Source organism: Bactrocera oleae, chromosome 3 (genome assembly GCF_042242935.1).
Source record: "Bactrocera oleae isolate idBacOlea1 chromosome 3, idBacOlea1, whole genome shotgun sequence".
In the NCBI taxonomy this organism is placed as follows: Eukaryota; Metazoa; Arthropoda; class Insecta; order Diptera; family Tephritidae; genus Bactrocera; species Bactrocera oleae.
The window spans coordinates 9,176,536-9,195,727 of NC_091537.1; the positions used below are offsets into that span (position 1 = coordinate 9,176,536).

Below are 19,192 nucleotides of genomic sequence, written 5' to 3' on the forward strand. Positions count from 1 at the left end.
AACTGGGTTCATTTTTAAAATTGTCTTGAAGTAAAAAAAAAAGCTCGGGTCTGGAGAAATAGACACGTTTTTGCGAAACTGTGCATCGACAAGCCAAAATATTGGCTAAGAAGGCTATTTTTGCAAAGAAGTTACCTTTTGGTGAATGTATATAATACTTAATGTGGAAATTATAGTTTTCATACTTTCCGCTGCTTTCCCTACATAATTTTAAATATTTTAATCTAATTAAGACTTCAAAGCATTTCAAAAGCAGACAACTTTTGTACAATTTTGCAATGCAGTTTATTTGTTAAACAGTAAGTTTTTGTTCTAGTTTAAAATGTATCATGATATTTGTTTAACACTAACTAATTTTTAGCAAAACAACTGTATAAATAACCCATTTTTTTATTGTAATGTGTTTTGTATTATGGAATATGTTTTTAAACTAGATAAATACATACATGGTATATGAGCACATGTGTATAGGTATATAGCTATGTACATAATAAAAAAGGAACCTTTGCTTTTATTGCTCATTTACGACAAATTATTTTTCGTTGTTACCCTTTAAATCCAACTGAAATATTTTATAACATTTTTAACACAACTGAGAACATTAAAAAAATTCTATATGAAAAATAATGTAGGATAATTAGATGAACAAGAATACATACATATATAAATCTCCCAGTTCTCGCAATAAAAGTGACTGTGTGTGAACACAGATTGGAGAACTATTTTTTTGAGGGACTCCTTTTGTGTTTGGTTGCATTAATTTTTACTTAATTTTCTTGCAAAAACCATTCGTTACTTTAAAAATTATAAAAACTACTTGGTTTTTGAATGAGACACCTCGAAAAGTCATTGAAGTTTTAACAAAAACTTTGCAAGTATACCCTTATATTGCCTTTTTTAATGTGAGCTCGCAAGTAGCAGAAAAAAATAAAAGCACGAACAAAAACAAAAAAACTTGCCGAAACGCAAAAGTATTCTGCATACACAATTCCATTCGTATTTCGTTCATTTCCAGCATATTTTTCCACGCATATTTGCTTTTACAGGAATGGGATATCCCTCTGCTCGGAAAGTCGACCAAACAACATTAAAGTTGAAGGAAACAAAGCGCAGAAGAAAAAAAAATGGGAATAGTGAGAAAAATAATAGCACGAAAAAAACATTAGTGTTCCATTTCTTGTTCCCTATATAGGGTGTCTTTAGGTGTATATAAGTATTCATTTAATTGTCAAATGTTCAGTATACTTTGGCGAACTACCATTAAAAGAACTCAAAAGTCATGGAAATTTCAAAATCAAATTCAACGTTACCAACTGTGCTACATGTAACCACTTCAGAACCTTTTGATGCCCTACATCAAGATCAATCATCTGTGTGCTAAATATTTTAAAAACCGCAGTTCAAGCAGCCAAATGGCGATTTCTTAAGCATTGCTCTAGGACTTTTGTAGCGAAATAATGGCAATAAATGAAACTACCACTTGGTCACCTAGTTTATGAGTTTTAAGTTCATTAGAATAAAGTGCGCGTACGTTAGAACAACGGTCTATGCCGAAAAACCAACCAAAATGTGGAGCCAAATTTAACCGATAGAATTCCATGCCTTTCCCCGGATAGTCAGGTCTAGGTAAACGAAACAAACCAGGGTTTTATCCGGTCAAGCACTGTCAACCTGCCTTCAAAAGTATTCTTCAAAATTATTACAAGTATGTTTTCTGGCGCTACAAAAGCAATAATAGAATTTCATTCCTCTAAGGAAAACCAAACACCCTTTACATGCATAAGTGTTAGTGTCATTGTATTTGTGACTGTTGGTACGCATGCTTATAATGGTATTCAAAGTATTTCTACTGAAGTGTGAGTTCGAGTGCGACAATGTGGTACTCGGTGTTTTTGCGTTAGGCACGTTGGGTTTGTGGGTGGTGGCAGGAAGAGCTTTGCAGTCTCTGGTTTGGTCCATAACGGCTTGGAAAAAAATTTACACTACAAAGAGAATTTACAATACATGCACGTACGATTATGCATAAATTTCGCACATCTCTTGCACTAATTTACATACAAGTACATACAAACATACGCCTTACTATGTAGATGACACTGGCAGTCAGTCAGCAGAGAGTATGTGCAGTAATTTAGATGCAGAACAGCTGGTTGCTGTATCTACTGACAGCTGTTTTACACTTACCAGGTATCTATGTAAATTGTGTACATACATACATATGTGGCAGTGATGTTCTTATTACACAATTATTCCTGCATATGTATATGTATATATGTTATACATGGTAGATTCTTAGGTGCATATTTATGCACTCATGGAAACTGAATTTGATAGTAAGGCTTAGTGAATGAGTATATATATATATATATATAATATGTAAAGATGTGAAGTTCTCTGCATCGACAGATTTTCACCAACTATTAAGGCCAATGTGTGAACAAGCCACGTGTGCATGCTCATTCAACTCTCCCATGCACTCATCCATATACATATAATATGCACATATCTACATAGTTGCTGCAGTAAATTAAAATAGACAAAGCAGGTTGCAGCCGGTAAAGGCCATTGGCGTCAGCCAATTGCGAAATGTGTGTATTTGTTTATACAAATGTAAACAGCGAGGTGTGTTTATGTGTTTGCCATGGTAGTCGGCATCGTAAATTGGCAACAAGATATGCAAAATAAATATTGAATACTTTCTACACGCAACTAAATATATGCAATTAAATATCTTCTGCAGATATGCCAACTAAATGAACGCATTCGATTTAATTGTTGTCAAGGGAGCTGTAATGAGCACCGCACTAAATAGTATAATACATACATATATGTGTTACCTTGTACGGCACAGTATCTCAAATTAATATTCGTATATAATCGTGGTATTCGAATTATCACCTCTCTGCTTATATATGCTTGTGCTCTGCGTTCGTATAAAGAATTTACATGTAAAAGCAACAACAAAGCTGTTCAGTTGGATTCTATACAGCAAGAGTATGTGGATACTTCATTAAAGTCGGTTAAGCCACTTGGTTTTCTATCGCTTTTCCAAATATGCGCGTTGTTTTTTTTTTTGACTTACCACTTTCCCAGTTTTGACGATTCGAAGACTGTTATGTATTATTGTTTGCCTCCAATATTCTCTAACATCTTCTGAGTACACAATTTTTCCAGTATCGAACGAAAAAACTCAAATATATCACCAGTTTATCTCTAGGAAAAAGAGGTCCTTACAAAACTCTGGAGTTAGATAATTGTTTGAGGAGAAAGTTGGAAGTAAAAATTCTCTTTGGTGGAGATATATTCGCTGGTACACGAATCGATAAAGAATAGGATGAAAAAATTGCGATTTAAGTTTCTGTTTTTAAAATAAGTATTTCTATATTTACAGAATTACGTGATCATAAGGGAAGGACCATTTAGGAAGGAATGTTTCAGAAAAGGTCATTACTTGTCTTGTGAGCTCTTTAAGTTTGTCTGGAGGGTTTGTTTATGTAGAGCAGGTATTCATCGGTCGGGCACGATTTTTTAACATTGTGCTCACTTGCCTGGTTAATGAGGTCAAGATAAAAGATATGCTGGCTAGCAGCAGGATTGTGAAATATAACGAGCTAGTATCTGGGAACTATATTTCCGAAGCAGTCAAGGAATTTTTGTATTTTGACAACGCCACCAACAGCAACAATGATGCCTATCGGATGATCTATCGAAGGATAACAACTGTGAATCGCGCCTATTACAGGCTCAGTAGGCAGTTAGGGTATAGAGCCGTCTCTCGACAGACATAATTAACACTCTGCAAGTCGCTCATAGTTTCCGTGCTTCCGTATGGCGCAGAAGCATGGATCATGTCAAAAATTACTGAGTTGGTGTTTGGAGTGATCGACAGAAAAGTCCTTCACAAGATTTTTGACACTTTACGTGTTGGCAACAAATATTGTATTCGGTCAATCAGGTACTAGGCTGATTTGTGAGGATAGATGACCAAGATAGATTTCCAGTGAAAAAGGTCTTCGATACTAGAGCCGGTGGTAATAATTGTATAGGTAGATCGGATCTCCGGTAGAGTAGCAAAGTAGAAGAAGCAGAGGCGCCTGAAAGCTTTTATTACGTCAAGACTCAAAAGTGAAGTTGGCCGACGGATTTTCAGTTCACGGTTCCAGTTATCTCGACAGTTCCCATAGATAATTTCTACAACAAGAACCTTTGAAACACATTCAACACAAAGCAATTCTAGTTGGAATATTAGGAGATAATAAAAAATTAAGTGCGTTCATTATTCATTTTCATTTCAAACGCATTTTCTGTAGCACTCATTGCAGGCATCGAATAAAAAAAACTTTAAACTATTATAATTCACCGTTAATTTAATTATTTCAATAAGACAGCGTGGTTAAAACAGTTGAATAATATTCTAGCACACTGTACGTAGTACAAGTATATACGAAATATAAATGGAACCCTTGTGCAACTTCCCAAGCTCGTAGGCATTCACTTAAAATGATTAGAGAAATGATGCTGACACTACTAGCTATTATTAAACAAAACTTATCTGTGTTGGCACATTTAGTTTGGCGCATGTTATCGATATCATCTACATAGAGTTTGTACAACGTTACTTACTCTGGTGCATAGAGATATACACAAAACATACTTATAGGTGTGTAGATCGTAATTTTAGTTAATGACGGAAATGGGCAACATCGTCGTATTTTAGTTGAACACTGTTTTGCTCTCACAACTAAATGGTTAAATTGCCTGCATACAATTTAATTATTCCCACAGCCAAGTTGGCCATAAATTTAATTTTGCGCCATAATCTATGTGTTTTCAGCTGCAATGCAGTGGAAGAAAAATGGTGAATATGCTGATTTGGGCAAATAGTGGCATATGTATGTGTGTATGCATGTTGGATTTTTCGTAGATTTGCAATTTGCCGGTTAAACGCTTTGTAAATAATACAAATCATTTGCTTTGATAATTAGAAGCGCACAAAGATTGTGTATCTGCTCGGAATTATTCATTCAATATACATGAATTAAGATGAACAGGTTAGGCAAAGTGTGTGATGTGTAACCATAGCTAAGCATTTACATATATAGCTATTTATTGTGCAAAAGTAAGAGTGAAAATTTTGAGCTATAATATACATATAAATATAAATTATGAAGCATCAAACAAATGCTAACTTCAGTAATGATTTATCAAGACATGGAACTGATTATTATATGGAATTAGAATTGTCAAAATTTTGTTTGTGTATATCAACATAACATGCCTCTGAAGTACGATAAAATTTTCAGCTGTATTCATTGTTTACATTGTTTGTAGCAGCCGCTAGGTTGCTCGCACTTCGTTACTTGTTTGTGAATTCTTGGCCAAAAACAATACGGTAGCGATGCTCCAGCCTCCATATTTGCCAGACATGGGTTCCTGTGACTTTTTCCTATTTCCAAAAATAAAGTTAACCTGAAAAGGCCGTCGTTTTACAAGATATGTAGATGAAAATCGCTGAAAGAGCTAAAGGCTATCCCAAAAATCGAGTTTGAGAAGTGTTTCGACTCTTGGAAAAAGCGCTGGCATAAATGCATAATAGGGAATGGAGACTATTTTGAAGGCAACAACATTAATGTAGACAAATGAATAAATAATTTTTTCAAAAAAAAAAAAATTTTTTTTTTAACACACCTCGTAGTATAAATGCGACGACAAAAGCTTCAAGCACAATTTTCAATGCCTACAATATACTAAGTTGTAAATATGGGTTAAAGAGAATTGTATTAAATCGCTATGAAAATTACATGAAAATTGCTTTCATTTGTTTGGCTTGAATTGTCACGGAATTTAACTTGACGCAGGTGTGAAATTTCGAAAAAATAAATTTTTGGATATTTGTATTTTTTGAAGTCTATGCCTATTAAAAATATCATACTAAAGTTTGAAATGAATATGGCAAATATTTTTTTAGTTACAGCCTTCTAAAGTGTAGCCGCTTAGTTCAATCAGCCGTATAGTATGCTATTTTGCTGCACAATGACCTTCCAGTTTTTCGATTTGTATGAAAAATGCAATTTTGGCGGTCCAAAACCATCTTATTTATAAGCGAAATTCAATATTTTTTAGGCAATATCTTAGAGATTTATAATCTTTTTAATTTTTTTGTTTTAAAGCACAGAGAAGACTGAAATCATTGTAGCATTGAAGATTTTTGTATAGTAACTCAGAAAGGGCGAGCAACTCGCTAAAATTTAAAATTTTTTCTTTGAGCTTTTTTGTACCTTATTCATTTATATATACCCTTTACTTGGTGTGTCCCTTAAGAAAAACCAGCTTTCTTTACTATTTACGGTTTTTATCAAGTCAAATTCAAGGGCAGCATTAGCAGAAAGCTGTAGAAACCATGGGCATATCAGGCATTACTCTCTACCCAAAAGAGTACATAAACGTCAGTTTTAAAACGGCTGGAAATTAGCCAATAATAATGCTTTTTTATATAAGATATGCTATTTAGTGGGGATATCATTTTTGGCTGTACCGTAGAACTAAAACGAAATATTTTAAATAGACTTTCAAATAAATGTAAGTAAAATTGTAAAGTTCTTAGTAGGAGACTAAAAGCTTAAAATATCAAAAATTAATATCATTTACTGCTAATGTAAAAAATGACAATTTCTACTAAGTAGTTGTTGAGTTCGTCCGTCAATAACTTTTACTAAATATTTACCCATGCAATTCCGGCACTTAATCAAAACCATTCAATTTATTATATAGGTCGTCAGTCATATAAGCACAATCTTGTAATTCTTTACAATTAGCCACACAATAAGTTGACGACACAAATTTGTAGTCATAAAATATTGCGAGAAAAAATTCATTTGCATAAATATAATTGAAAATGGGCATGAAAGCTTTTTGCTCGGACTTAATTTCTCATTACGGTTAATGCAAGGCAATAAATATCATGTGAGATAATTTCGAATTATTGTTTTGTACTACATAGATAAAAGTTATCTATATATATATATATATATATACATAAAATTCTACATATGAGCTTAGGAAATTAGTTTCTCACATATCTTCCGCCTTTATTAGTTATAATTTTAATAAAAAAATAATAAAAATGAGTAAACCATAATGAGTAGATAAAGTAATTTAGTTGAGATAAGTTTTAATTAAGACTACATACTGACGTAACGTGGTTACTTTTCATATTTATTTCGAATGTGCCGAACTTTAAATGGAGCAAATGTCATTCCGACAGCAAATCCAATAACTTTTTTATCATAAGCGATAAAATACAAATAATAATTCCTCAAGGACAGTTGGTGGGATGCGTTGGAAATTAATATGTATGTTCAGATACACATACAAGTATACCTTATACTCATAGAAACGTTGTCTGGATATTATATAGATATCAAAACAGTGAAGTCTGTATACAAAAGACAAGATGCAACTCTCAAGAGTTCTTCATAACTACTTAGGGCATGCTTTTGACTTAACAAATTTGTGAAAAGATCGAAAGATGAACGCGATATGCTGTTTGCACCCCAACAATTATTGTTTTCGATTAGCGTCAATATTAAAAAATTTAACTAAACCAATGAAAAAAATTATGACAGTTTTTAAATGAATTTTAGAGCAGAAAATTTTGGCTGAAGCTAAAGATAAACATTATGGGCAGAAAAGAAAAATTATTTATACAAATATGTTGTATATAAAGACAAATTCTCTTGGCAAACCCATAGCTGACAATATATTAATTAGGAGAGTGCAATTACTGAAATTAAATTTCTAAAAAAATCTTAAAATTAATTATTTAATTTGCTGGTAATTGAGAATTTAACGTTAGAGACCATAAAAATTAGTAATTTTACTGTTCACTTTTGAATAATTACACTAATATTACCTGGAAAAAGTACATAAAAACGCCTACGTGTGCATAGAAAGCAAAACAAGATTTTTAATGTCAACAACCAGCGGCCGAAAGATTCGCTCGAACACCAATCGAATCAAAGTATTTAAGTTTATCAGCAAATATTTGTCTTAGAAAAACAAGAGAACTAGCGAAGACGCTGAGCTGAGCGCTTGGGCATCCTGCTTTCGCTAGTGGTTTGAAGAAGAACGTTTTTGAAAGACGTTTCATTGTTTAGGTCGAAATATAAATGAAAAATGTCGAAATGTTTACGAAGGCCGCCGCTGTGACCTTGAACTTGAAAATCTGGGTATTTACTCATATTTGTCGATTTATATAATATATAAAAAAAAACGGCATTGTATGAATGTATATATACAATATTATTATTTGGTGTTACAGTTGTCATATTTATATATATTTAATATTAAATCTCTGCTTTTCTGGGTTTTTAGTTGTAAATTATATAGAACAAAAGGTTATCAATGTAGGAAGACAGATAATCGATTAATCGCAATTACAATAAACTAAGTACTAAAGCACATTATGGAAGTATATTATAGCAACAGTTTAGCGTAAGCTTTGAAATCGGAAACAATAATGCGGCTTTTGGGCTCAAGGCTCAATAGGTGACAAAACTGTGTGACATCAACAGTTATTTTATGAGAATGGCGAACTGTAATTTCTAAGTTTTCCAGCTTTGATGACTTTAAGTTTTTTTTGAGTTAATGTTGAGTTAATAAGAAATTAAATTGATAATTTTTTCCAGCGCTTAAAAAGCTTTTTTCAGGTTGCGTGTGAGGAATTTGAACACGAGTATTTAAGTATTTTATTTACCGTTAAGAACTGTTGGGTGGGCTCTGGCTCAAAAGAATATAACGTAAAGCATTTTTAACCCTCTAATTCCAAGAGCTGAGTCGATTTAATCATGTCCGTCTGCGTGTTTGTCTAACATATATACATATAAGCGAACTAGTCCCTCAATTTTTGAGACATTTTGCAAAGGTCTTTTTCAGACATCAGACCACTATAGTATATAGCTTCCATACAAACTGTTTGGTCAAAATCAAGTCCTTCTATGGAATACTTTTCCATATGACAATATATCTTCACTAAATTGAGCATAGATTATTGCCCAAGGTGAAGCTAAAATCTTCGAATATATTGTTCAGATAGGACTGTTATAACATTTAGCTTCTTTACAAGTTGATCGGTCAAAATCAAGTACTTGTATGGAAAACTTTTCGAAAACTATTTAACAAGATATCTTCATGAAATTTGGCATAGATTGTTGTCCAAGACGAAAATCTCTGAACAGATAGTTCAGATCGAACTACTCTAGCATATTGCTGTCATACAAACTGGCCGATAAAATAATTTTTTATATTCGAAGAAATGTACCTGAAGGTGTTATAGTTTCGGTGCAACCGAAGTTAACTTTTTTTCTTTCTTTTTTTTTGTAAACTAGTGTTATTATACATACGTAAATACGTACGTGCAATAATGAGAGATTTCAAAACTTTTACTCGAAATTGTATGGCGTTATGATTAAGTAAATCGAAATCAGCTAAAATGTGGGACACATGAAGACAGCTCACATGCGCATAAATGAATGTGAAAATGTGCGAAAGAGCGGCGAAACAAGAGGAGGTGAATTTGAGGAAGTTGAGCGTCAGCAACGGAGACAGTGCGCTTATTGCTATTGCAAGAACGTTTGAAGTGAAATAAAAAGCAACACAAGCGCACATTTCGAAAGCATTAGTCAAAGCAGCGTGAATTCTATTTAAAATCAGAAATCAAAAAATAGCAGCAACAACACAAAATCGCATGACGCTTTGGCAGTAAAAGCAAAATTAATACGCCATGATGGAAAGCAAAATCGAAAATAAACAACAAGTGGGGATGCAAGAGTACTCTTTGTAGGGGAATTCGATGAATAAAATAAACTAAAGAAATTTTCACTTAAATAAGCAGAGTGGATAAATTAAAAAACAAATAATAATGGTGCAACCTAAAGACGGGGCAAGGGGAGTGAGAACAGAACAATGTGGTAACCAACAAGTGATTGACAATTGCCGGTTGCTCAACAAAAAAGCAAATCATAGAAAAAACTATAAATATTAAAAAAGTGCTGCCACTTGTACGTACTCCACTTCGATGACACTGCTCTTGCCCAGCGTCATGTTTTCAAGCTTAAAACAGCACCAACACTTCGCAACATTTTACAGAGCGTACAAGTGTTCATGTTCACTTCGTTACCGCAGCTTGTCCGCAATGACGGTGCATAATGCTGCTTACCCCGCTTGCACCGCCAACACCAACAGCTAGAACCACAAGCACACAAAGTTTTGGCAACAAAGCATAAAAAAGAAAAAGAAGTTAGATAGAAGAAGAACAAGCACAAGCAGAGAAAATGGGAAGCATTTCCTGTGCAGAGCGGAGATGTTGATGACAACATTAAAATAGTACTGTAATATCTGAAAATGTATGCTTCAGTGATAAATATCTATTTTGAACAAAAAATAAAATAAGCTGAAAAAAAAACCGAAAAATCTTTCAACTAGAAAAGCCACCGTGAAATGTAACATTCGTTAAAGCCAGATGCACCATGAAAACAACTCAGTCGGTTGGACGATTACTTGGTTGACTGGTCGGTTGGTTCATTGTTTGGTCATTTGGTGTCGGTTGAGCATGTGTCCGACAGCATCATTCGAAAGTCATCAACATTTTTTATGCTTGAAATGCGGCACTTTTTTGTGCGGTACGACGAAGGGGCGCCTGTGTGTGTGTGTGTGCGTCTATATTAGGCTATGCGCTTGGAAAGCCGGAAAAGTGTCAAGTGGGATTGGCGTAAAAAGACGCGATGATGTGAATTGTCATAGAAACTTTGTTAGTGCCGCTTTGCGGTAAAAAAAAAAATATTTTACAAAAAATAAAATCAATAGAAGAAATCAAAGACTGACAAATATTTAGGCAAGTGTTTTTAAAATAAAATACATTTTTAGTGAAGATGCGAAAATTACAAGTTCTGTACATGTTGAGCAAAAGTGTGAATATATTCTAGGTTTTAGCACTTATTTGATTTCTGCAAACATTTTTATGCCCTAAACAGAACGAAACGTCGAAGACCTTATGAATTGTGTATATAAATTATCTAAATCGATTTAGCCATGTTTCTCTGTATGTCTGCACATAGGTACATGAACTAGTCCCTCACTTTTTGAGATATTCATCTGAAAATTGTTTACATGTTTTTTCTCCCCAAAAAACTGCTCATTTGTCAGAACAGCCGATATTGGACTATCATAGCATATAGCTGTCATACAAACTAATCGATTAACCTGTGAAAGAGGTCATAGCTTTGGTCCGAAGTTAACGGGTTTTCTTGCGTTTGTGTTTAATTAAGTAATACTAATAAAATATACATATATATGCGAATACATATGTACATCTATTGTTTTCAACTATGATAACAACAAGATTCTTTTTTTGCATATATGCATATGAACATAAATATATATGTATGTATATGCGCTGGGAGATTTACTAAATCAGAATAAAGAATATTTTATTCAAAAATACTTGGCGTGCTATAACTGCACGATTTCTGAAAAATAAAAAAATAATCACCGCCCAGCTAGTTAAATTAGCAGAGTGGCATGCTATTGCGTGTGTGGTATGTCTGCATATGTAAGTAATAACATGGTAACTGGAATACTGCATCCAGTTCAGGCGCATCCAACATAAATTACCGATGCTAACCTTGCAAAGAGCCAGTTCGACAGCATTCTAGTTTGCAGTGGCATTGCATTGTTTACTTATATCAGGCAATAGCCTTTTTTGTACTTGCTACCAATGGTGGCAAAGCCAGCAGCAACATGTTGCTGTCAGTCGTAAGCACCTATAAGTATATGGTTAATGTTTGTAGGTTTTCATAGGAAACAGGGGTTTGACGTGTTGATGCTGGCAATTTTATTGTATATGGCATATCGCAGAGTACTTTTTAGGGATATGGAAGAATTTTGTTTATTTTATGTCTACTAGTTACGAATATTTAAAAGGTATGTACTTGACAAGAAGGTAGATAAGACAAGAAGTCACCCTTGGCTATCTTTCGAACCGGTCACCTTTCAAGGTCTGGTAAGGTAACAACCACGTCAAAATATATTTATATTGAAAAAAGTTAATCATTTTTTGTATTTGTTTGATATCTATGGAAATTAAAAAAAAAAGTATATGTTTGTCTATACATACATATGTAGTTTGCGGAAAAGCATTTATTCTTACTCAGAAATGTACAACGCAGAGGAATTTTTAACGATAAGAAAATACATGTTGTATACATAAATACGTATTGTAAGCATATAATTGTATACATGCATATGTACTTACATTTGTATATATGTATGTATATGCCGAAGGCTAGTATGGCAATTCATTCTACAAAGCCAAGGTTTTGAAAGATAGAATAAACCAAATAGATGTATAAGATTTAATAACACTCAAAGAAATTGCAACTACAATACTAACAAAAATGTGTAATGCCGATTAACCGGTTTTTTGTGGCTCATGCGATATCTACCTATGTACATACATATGTACATATACATATGTTGTAAACTATTAGCCGAACTTAATATTGTTTACATACTTGTTTGGTAATCGAAAAAATTAAATAGTCTTTAAAGCTATTACTATTTATTAAAATATTTGAAAACATTTTTATCAAAACATTTTTTTATAATTTTATAATGTTTTTCCTCAAGCTTCAACATTAAATTATATCGCGTCCACTACATAAATCAATTATCGGAATTAAAAATCTTTAAAAATTTGGTTGTTTATAGCAAATACAAAAATTATCTAAAATTGAATATTCATATATATATTTAAACAATTTTTTTTTGTTTTATGTAAAAAACAACTATATTTAATGGCATGGAAGAGCCAAAACGAATCAACAAACAACTATATAACACTTACCTTATACAGTACAATGTATTTTATTCTTAATATTTGCAGCTACTTTATGCCGCTTTTCATTCTTTCCTTATTGGAATCTTTGTGCACATGTAAACACAATATTTCTACATATATACTAACAGTAGCATGATTATATTTATTTAGTCGTTACAAGGCGAAACTGCATATACAGGTAAACTTGTTTTCTCCATAAACGCGACTAATGATTTTTTAAACAGCAATCTGCCAGCACCACAGCTTGCATTGTAACTTTATAAAAAGTGCACAATACAAATATGAATAGAGAATCAACTCACGACACTAGTTTAATATTTAGCTTTATTACCGCACCGGAAGTTGCGCACAACCCAATAATATTTTCGTTTAAATATTTACATCAAAAAAATGTATAATATCTGCTATCAATGCATTTACAATACCAACTAAGTGTTTTCCAATTGGGATGAAATATGGTTTCTGATTAGCCAGTTAAGTGGATAGCCTTGCGACGACGAATTGTATAGTACACTTGCATTTGTTACCTGACTGGTCACCAGGCTTTTTGCACATTTTTGTACGTATACATCGACTTGCAAAACACACACAATTTTCCAAAGTTGTACCATATAATCAATTGGCTAAGCTCCTTACCAGTTAAACACTTTTCACTACGCGTACATTTTATCTACGCTGCTTATTTACTAAAATAACTACCGTATATAGAGTAAGAAACACTTTTGCAATAAAATTTCTTTTATTTTCTGCAACAATTGTATAGATTAATACAATTCGTTTTTTCCGTCCAAACTTTTACGTCAATTACTTTTCGTTTTCATCCAATGACTGACACTTGACGTTTGTGACTGGCGCTGTTGTAGTGTTGCCAGCTATATCTTGTATGAAAGTAAAAATTAAATAGTTGCATTAAAAACAAAGTATAAAGTGACAGAGGGTGATGCATGTAAAATATAAAAACCTGTCTGCCGAAACTTATTTGTAGCTGCAATAATGATTAAAATTAAAAATGGTGTATTTATTGTTTGTAAAAGTAAAAATTAAACGTTCGATATAAAGTTTTATTTTTTATGCATTATGTTTCGAATATTTCTGATAGTTTTACACCCTGTGTTTTAAATTGCTTAACAGGGCGTATGAAAGGCTTTGAAGATTACATAAATATTTTGAATGTAGTTTAAATTTCTATCGCAACGAAAATAGGAAACTGTTTTGAAAATCATCTTTTGTTTTTCAATATAGAGTAATTTTTTGTGACAACAAGAGCAGTAAGCAGGTTTGAACTCCATCTTCAAGCACTTCGCAGAAATGTCAGCCGTTAGGAAATATTTCCGCATTTGGGGTAAAAACAGAAGATTTAACTTTCCTCTTTGCATTGCTTAGAATTAATTAACAATGTTGTGTATCAATGAACCCAATTCTGAAATACGTTGGGATATGTAACGATTTTGGAGGTTAACTTCGAAAAATTAAAAAAAAATAACTTTTTTCACTTATGATTCTATATTTGGAAAAAAATTGGGTAATTGTACACTTTCACGTTCACGTTAAAAAAAAAAATCATGGAAATCCGTGCATTTTTCGATTTTTGACAGCCAAAAAACCAGGTTACCGTGAAAGTGTACAATTACCAAACATTGTTTATGTACAATTTTTATGTTATGACTTCAGATCTCGAAACATTTTTTACCATTATGCCGCCGAGTATGCAATGATAAAATTCGTAGAATTAACTAAAGTATGCGTTATTGTTTTTGTCTGACCAATTAAACAAATAAATGCATTTAAAAATATTTATAATAACTTCTATATCTATAAATAATATCAAAGCACTTTGTTCGGTTCTAAATCGAAGGAAGGTAAAATATTATGCATAACATGAAAAAAGGTCCACTCTAGAAATATGCAGATAAGTGCACGTTTTTATTTTGTACATATGTACATATGTATATGCATACATTTGTCAATCCAAGTAAGATTTTTCATTTTAATAATGTAAAATAACCTTTGGAAGTTATTAAGCATAGCTGATAAGCACTGAAAGCTACTAGAAACAGGGTTTAGGCCAAGCTTCTTAAAAACTTTCGAGGCTGGCATCTTGGTTATTATCATTATTAAACTTTAATGACGGTTTGTTGCCAATTATATAAATTAGAATGTTTATTATAGTATATTTCTCGATTTCAATTAAAAAATATTTTTACTTTTTACAGTTTGTTGGTAGTTGAACAGAATTTTTTGCATTATGAATAGTCATATGCCACGAATAATCAGATTGTACTTCGTACGAATCCCCTCCGTAATTACCATATTACGCAGAAAATTTTTTTACATTCAAACAAACAGCTTAATAAATTTAATTGCTGTGGAAGGAAAATGTTTTTCTAATGGAAATTAAAATAGTAAAATAAATCTGCGACACATATTCACTTCACCCACTTCCTTTCAGGTGTGGATATCCGCTTACTAACAAACATAATATCAGGTAATAGTACATTCAGTACACCCATTTCATACAATGTAGTCGCAATCTAGACTTCATATTTTACTCATATAAATTTTTTGTATTTAAATTGTCAAAGCAACTACTTATAACTTATACTTTATTAAAGAGTGTGCTTGAATGCTAAGAAAATGATTACAATTAAAGAAGTTATACGAATCATTGTAGTACAATTTTATATCCTTTTATACTATTTTTCGTGTTTTACTGCCTATTGGTATACAATAAAAGGACTTGTAAGTGTTTGTAAAGGGTAGCCTTTATTATAAAGTAATAATTCTGTATTTAATACCAATGTGCAGCTCTTTGGTGGTTTACTTGTAAAAACTGTGATCATTGTATATTTAATATATTTGGTGATTAACTACCGCGTATACCACAGCACTTTCGATGGCAACGGGTAAGTTTTGAGTATGAAAAATAGTTGAAAAAATGGAGGTTCCATCAAATCGAAATGACTGGATAAAATTTTTATAAAATAATTTTCTTCGAATAAGTATTTACTCAGGTATATCCACTTGTGAATCATCAATACATCATTTTTTTTTTTTAATATATGTATATTGAATGTACATATCTTTGAAAATTTTCTCCAAAAAGTTGAAATTGGTTCGGTGAATAGTTTCGAAGATATTTTTATGAATTCTTTAAGTAATCAACTCACAAAATTATAAACACGTTTTTCTTGAAACGCTGCTTACAGAGCCGATGAACAAAATTGCTCCGAAAGGGTTGAACCGAATGACTTGAAATTTTCACACAATCTTCTTAGATATACATATTTGTCAGATAATGATCGAAGCAAAACGAGTTGTGACAATAATTTCGATATTTTAAGTCACTCTGAAGAGTTTTTTTTTGCTTTTTGGAAGCTACGGTTTTGTCAAAAATCAAAGTTTAGTTTTGGCTCGACCTTTGATCATTGCCTGTATTCATCTGGTTTTTGCATTTGAGACAATTTAAAGCAGACAAGTCTTCCTCACCACCAGACAAATTTTATCGCAAGTCCTCCTGATCGGCTAAGGGATCATGGGCATCCAATTTATTTTAAATGAATGCCCGATTATTAAAGTTCATTAAATTCACTAAATGTACATTTTCTTTAATAAGATGCTCCTTTCAAGAAAATTTCACAAAAAAGGTTTTTTTTCTGACTTGCAAGTGAATATATCCCCATAAATCACAATTTTAATTAAATTAAATTAAAGTTTTTTTCCTTCAAGCCTTACTGAAACAGTTTATTTAAAAAAAAAAATATTATTGCCTTATATTTACATTTTAAATTGTTTTATTATTTGTATGCTCTTTTCGTACTTTAGTTCCGTACTTTTACGTTCGGAGCGTGGTTTCGGCATCATGCGTGACTACTTACCGGTAAGAATGCGGAAGACTGCGGAAATTCCACCAAATCGTAATTACTTGTTAGCATATTTTCCACATGGAACATTGTCGTGAGTACACTGTATATTATATAACCTTTCATAATGATCTATGAAATAATAACGAGATCTGCAAAAGATTAAAACAAACGTGCAAATTTTTCGCCACTATTTTTCACGAATTCCAGAGTAGGTATATGCTTGAATTTACTGCTCGAAATAACACATTTCCTGCGTTTATTCCCCGGTATTCGGCCAAAGGTCGCAACTTTAAGTATTAATTTTTGGCCACCATTTTTTCGCGAAATATGGCGTTGTCTTGGCTATGTATCATCATCTAAGCCATCATTATTATACTATTTGAATAAATCGAATGATCCTGCACATCCTGATAATACAGATGGTTACACTTCATATATGATTGCCTTGGCGGTGGGCGGTGAACAAGAAGCTCTACTAACTCAACCGGGCAAGTATACGATTGTGTTGAAAAAACGTTTCGGTTTTGTCAAATTGGCCATACAAACTGGGTAAGCTGTCATCGTCTATACTTTTGTGATTATATAAAACTATTTATGACATATTCTTATAGTTCGCCAATTGTGCCATCCTTTGGTTTCGGTGAAAATGATTTATATACGATCCCTGATAAATCCTGGTTCCGCGTATTACAAAGGTTTTTTAAAACATATTTCGACTTCACACCTATGTTAATGAAAGGTCGAAGTGGAAACTATTTTCTACCTTATAAAAAGAGAGTAACGCTTGTGGGTAAGGGCGCAATATTTTGAAAAATAATTATGCTGTTTTTTTTTTATATAAAATAAAAATTAAAAAAATTTGATTTTTTCTAAATTTTCATTTTACAGTCGGCAGTCCAATTGATGTCAAAAGGACTACCAATCCGGACTCAGCATATATCGAAGAGATACACGCAAAAGTCGTGGAAGCTGTACGTCAGCTATTTGAAACATACAAAAGTGAATATATTGAAAATAGTGAAGAAGCTGAATTAGTTATAATATGAGCAACCTTTTTATGATATAACTGTATGTAGTTCATTTTAGAAACCTAATATAATCTTCATTTAGATTACAGAAGAATTAAGTCGACTTTTGGAAGTTATTGTAGAGTAAAATGTCTGTGAAAGTGTATCATTTAAACTATGGACTTCATAGCTTTTCATAACTTGTAAAACAATAAAAACAATAAAAATAATAACAGTTGGACTTTTCTCACAATAAAAAAGCAAACAAAAAAATATTAAAATATATTATTGGATAAGTATAAACGGTTCTTTAAACTATCGTAAGTGCACCAACAAAAGTTCGCCTAATAAGTGACTCCAAAAGAAACCAAATTCTTTGCAAGTGTTGTAAAGGATTTAATTTTATATTTCGAAACAAATTTCTGAGCATGGAGCTAAGGATATGTGATACTCTTCGCTACAAATATACAGTTAGATTCGAATTCCTTATGGAACGATTGCACCGTGTATTTGGAAATGTTTCTGAAGATTCCAGATAGTAAACGCTTTTTGTATAAAATGGGCACAACGAGGCCGACTGAAAAATTCTAAAAATAACTTTACTGTGGAACTTGGCTTTTAAATATTTACTATTGACATAAGGTATGATTGTTGATGAGAAAGTTGATAGCTGGCTAGGAGAAGTAAACTTTGAGTTTAAAAAAGCGATAATCACTACTTTCATGATTTCGAAATCGTATAGTTAAAGTTTCAAAACTTAGAAAAATTAAAATGGATATGTTCGAAACTTTTGGATTACTTTAACACACACTCTGCATCAATGCCAAAGCTAGTAATAAGAATATAAAAAAAAACCAAATATTTATAGAGAAAAATTTGCTATAAACGGCTTTGAGGAAAAAAGGTCCAAAAGCATAAATTTCAATTCAACGCTACAAGCCTCTGCTAAAATTTTCTAACGACTTCGAATAGCATAATTTCGCCATCATATTCTATAAGGACAAATTAAATAATAAAGATTTGCAACAATAAAAAATATACACATTTCAAACTCTATAAAATGCAGAGCACTTTGTAACCTAGTGTAAAGTGGTTTGTAAATTTTCCTGCTTACCTACTGTAGCGAGTTACATATTAGGGTGGGTCTCAAAAAAATCGATTATTCCTTTTAACACTTAAGACTTTTTAAAATTGCTTGGGAGACACATTAGAAAAGTATCTTCAAGTATGAGCTCTTGATATTAATGGGAAGGTCTTCCGCTGCTCAGATTTCTATATTTTCCGTAATTTTGAAAAAAAAATTATCATATCTGAGTATGTTCTCTACAAAAATTGTCTCATACAATATAACCGTAAACCGCACCGTTCAATAGTTATTCAAGATTTCATAATAGTTTTCAGTTAGCAAGTTATAAAATTCAAGAAAA

General features: G+C 32.3%; 2 protein-coding genes across 7 annotated transcripts in view; one reads left to right on the top strand and one right to left on the bottom strand.

The window, feature by feature from the left end:
- Pgant5 (polypeptide N-acetylgalactosaminyltransferase 5) overlaps positions 1-13,740 on the bottom strand; it is a 60,111-nt gene extending 46,371 nt beyond the window's left edge. For 2 of the 6 annotated variants that reach the window (XM_014234147.3, XM_036357991.2), the window contains exon 1: positions 13,532-13,735. The gene's annotated coding sequence lies outside the window, so the exon portion shown is untranslated. Of the gene's footprint in view, positions 1-12,901 lie in introns of all 6 variants that reach the window. The other 4 variants (XM_070107413.1, XM_014234146.3, XM_036357994.2 and 1 more) reach the window with 3 other exon arrangements.
- A 1,729-nt stretch (positions 13,741-15,469) lies between these two features.
- LOC106617116 (2-acylglycerol O-acyltransferase 2) lies at positions 15,470-17,998 on the top strand. The gene is made up of 6 exons (XM_014234117.3): positions 15,470-15,634; positions 15,701-15,798; positions 16,718-16,849; positions 16,966-17,307; positions 17,370-17,548; positions 17,647-17,998. The coding sequence occupies exons 1-6, from the start codon at positions 15,530-15,532 to the stop codon at positions 17,802-17,804; spliced, it is 1,014 nt and encodes a 337-aa protein (XP_014089592.3). The 5' UTR covers positions 15,470-15,529; the 3' UTR covers positions 17,805-17,998.
- The last annotated feature ends 1,194 nt before the right edge of the window (positions 17,999-19,192 follow it).

Excerpts from the sequence above, each read along its gene's own strand:
- LOC106617116 (XM_014234117.3), top strand. The coding sequence starts at position 15,530 with ATGATTACAATTAAAGAAGTTATACGAATCATTGTAGTACAATTTTAT. Across the intron at positions 15,799-16,717 it reads AGCACTTTCGATGGCAACGG|TTCCGTACTTTTACGTTCGG; the intron begins GTAAGTTTTGAG and ends TTCGTACTTTAG. Across the intron at positions 16,850-16,965 it reads TTTCCACATGGAACATTGTC|AGTAGGTATATGCTTGAATT; the intron begins GTGAGTACACTG and ends CACGAATTCCAG.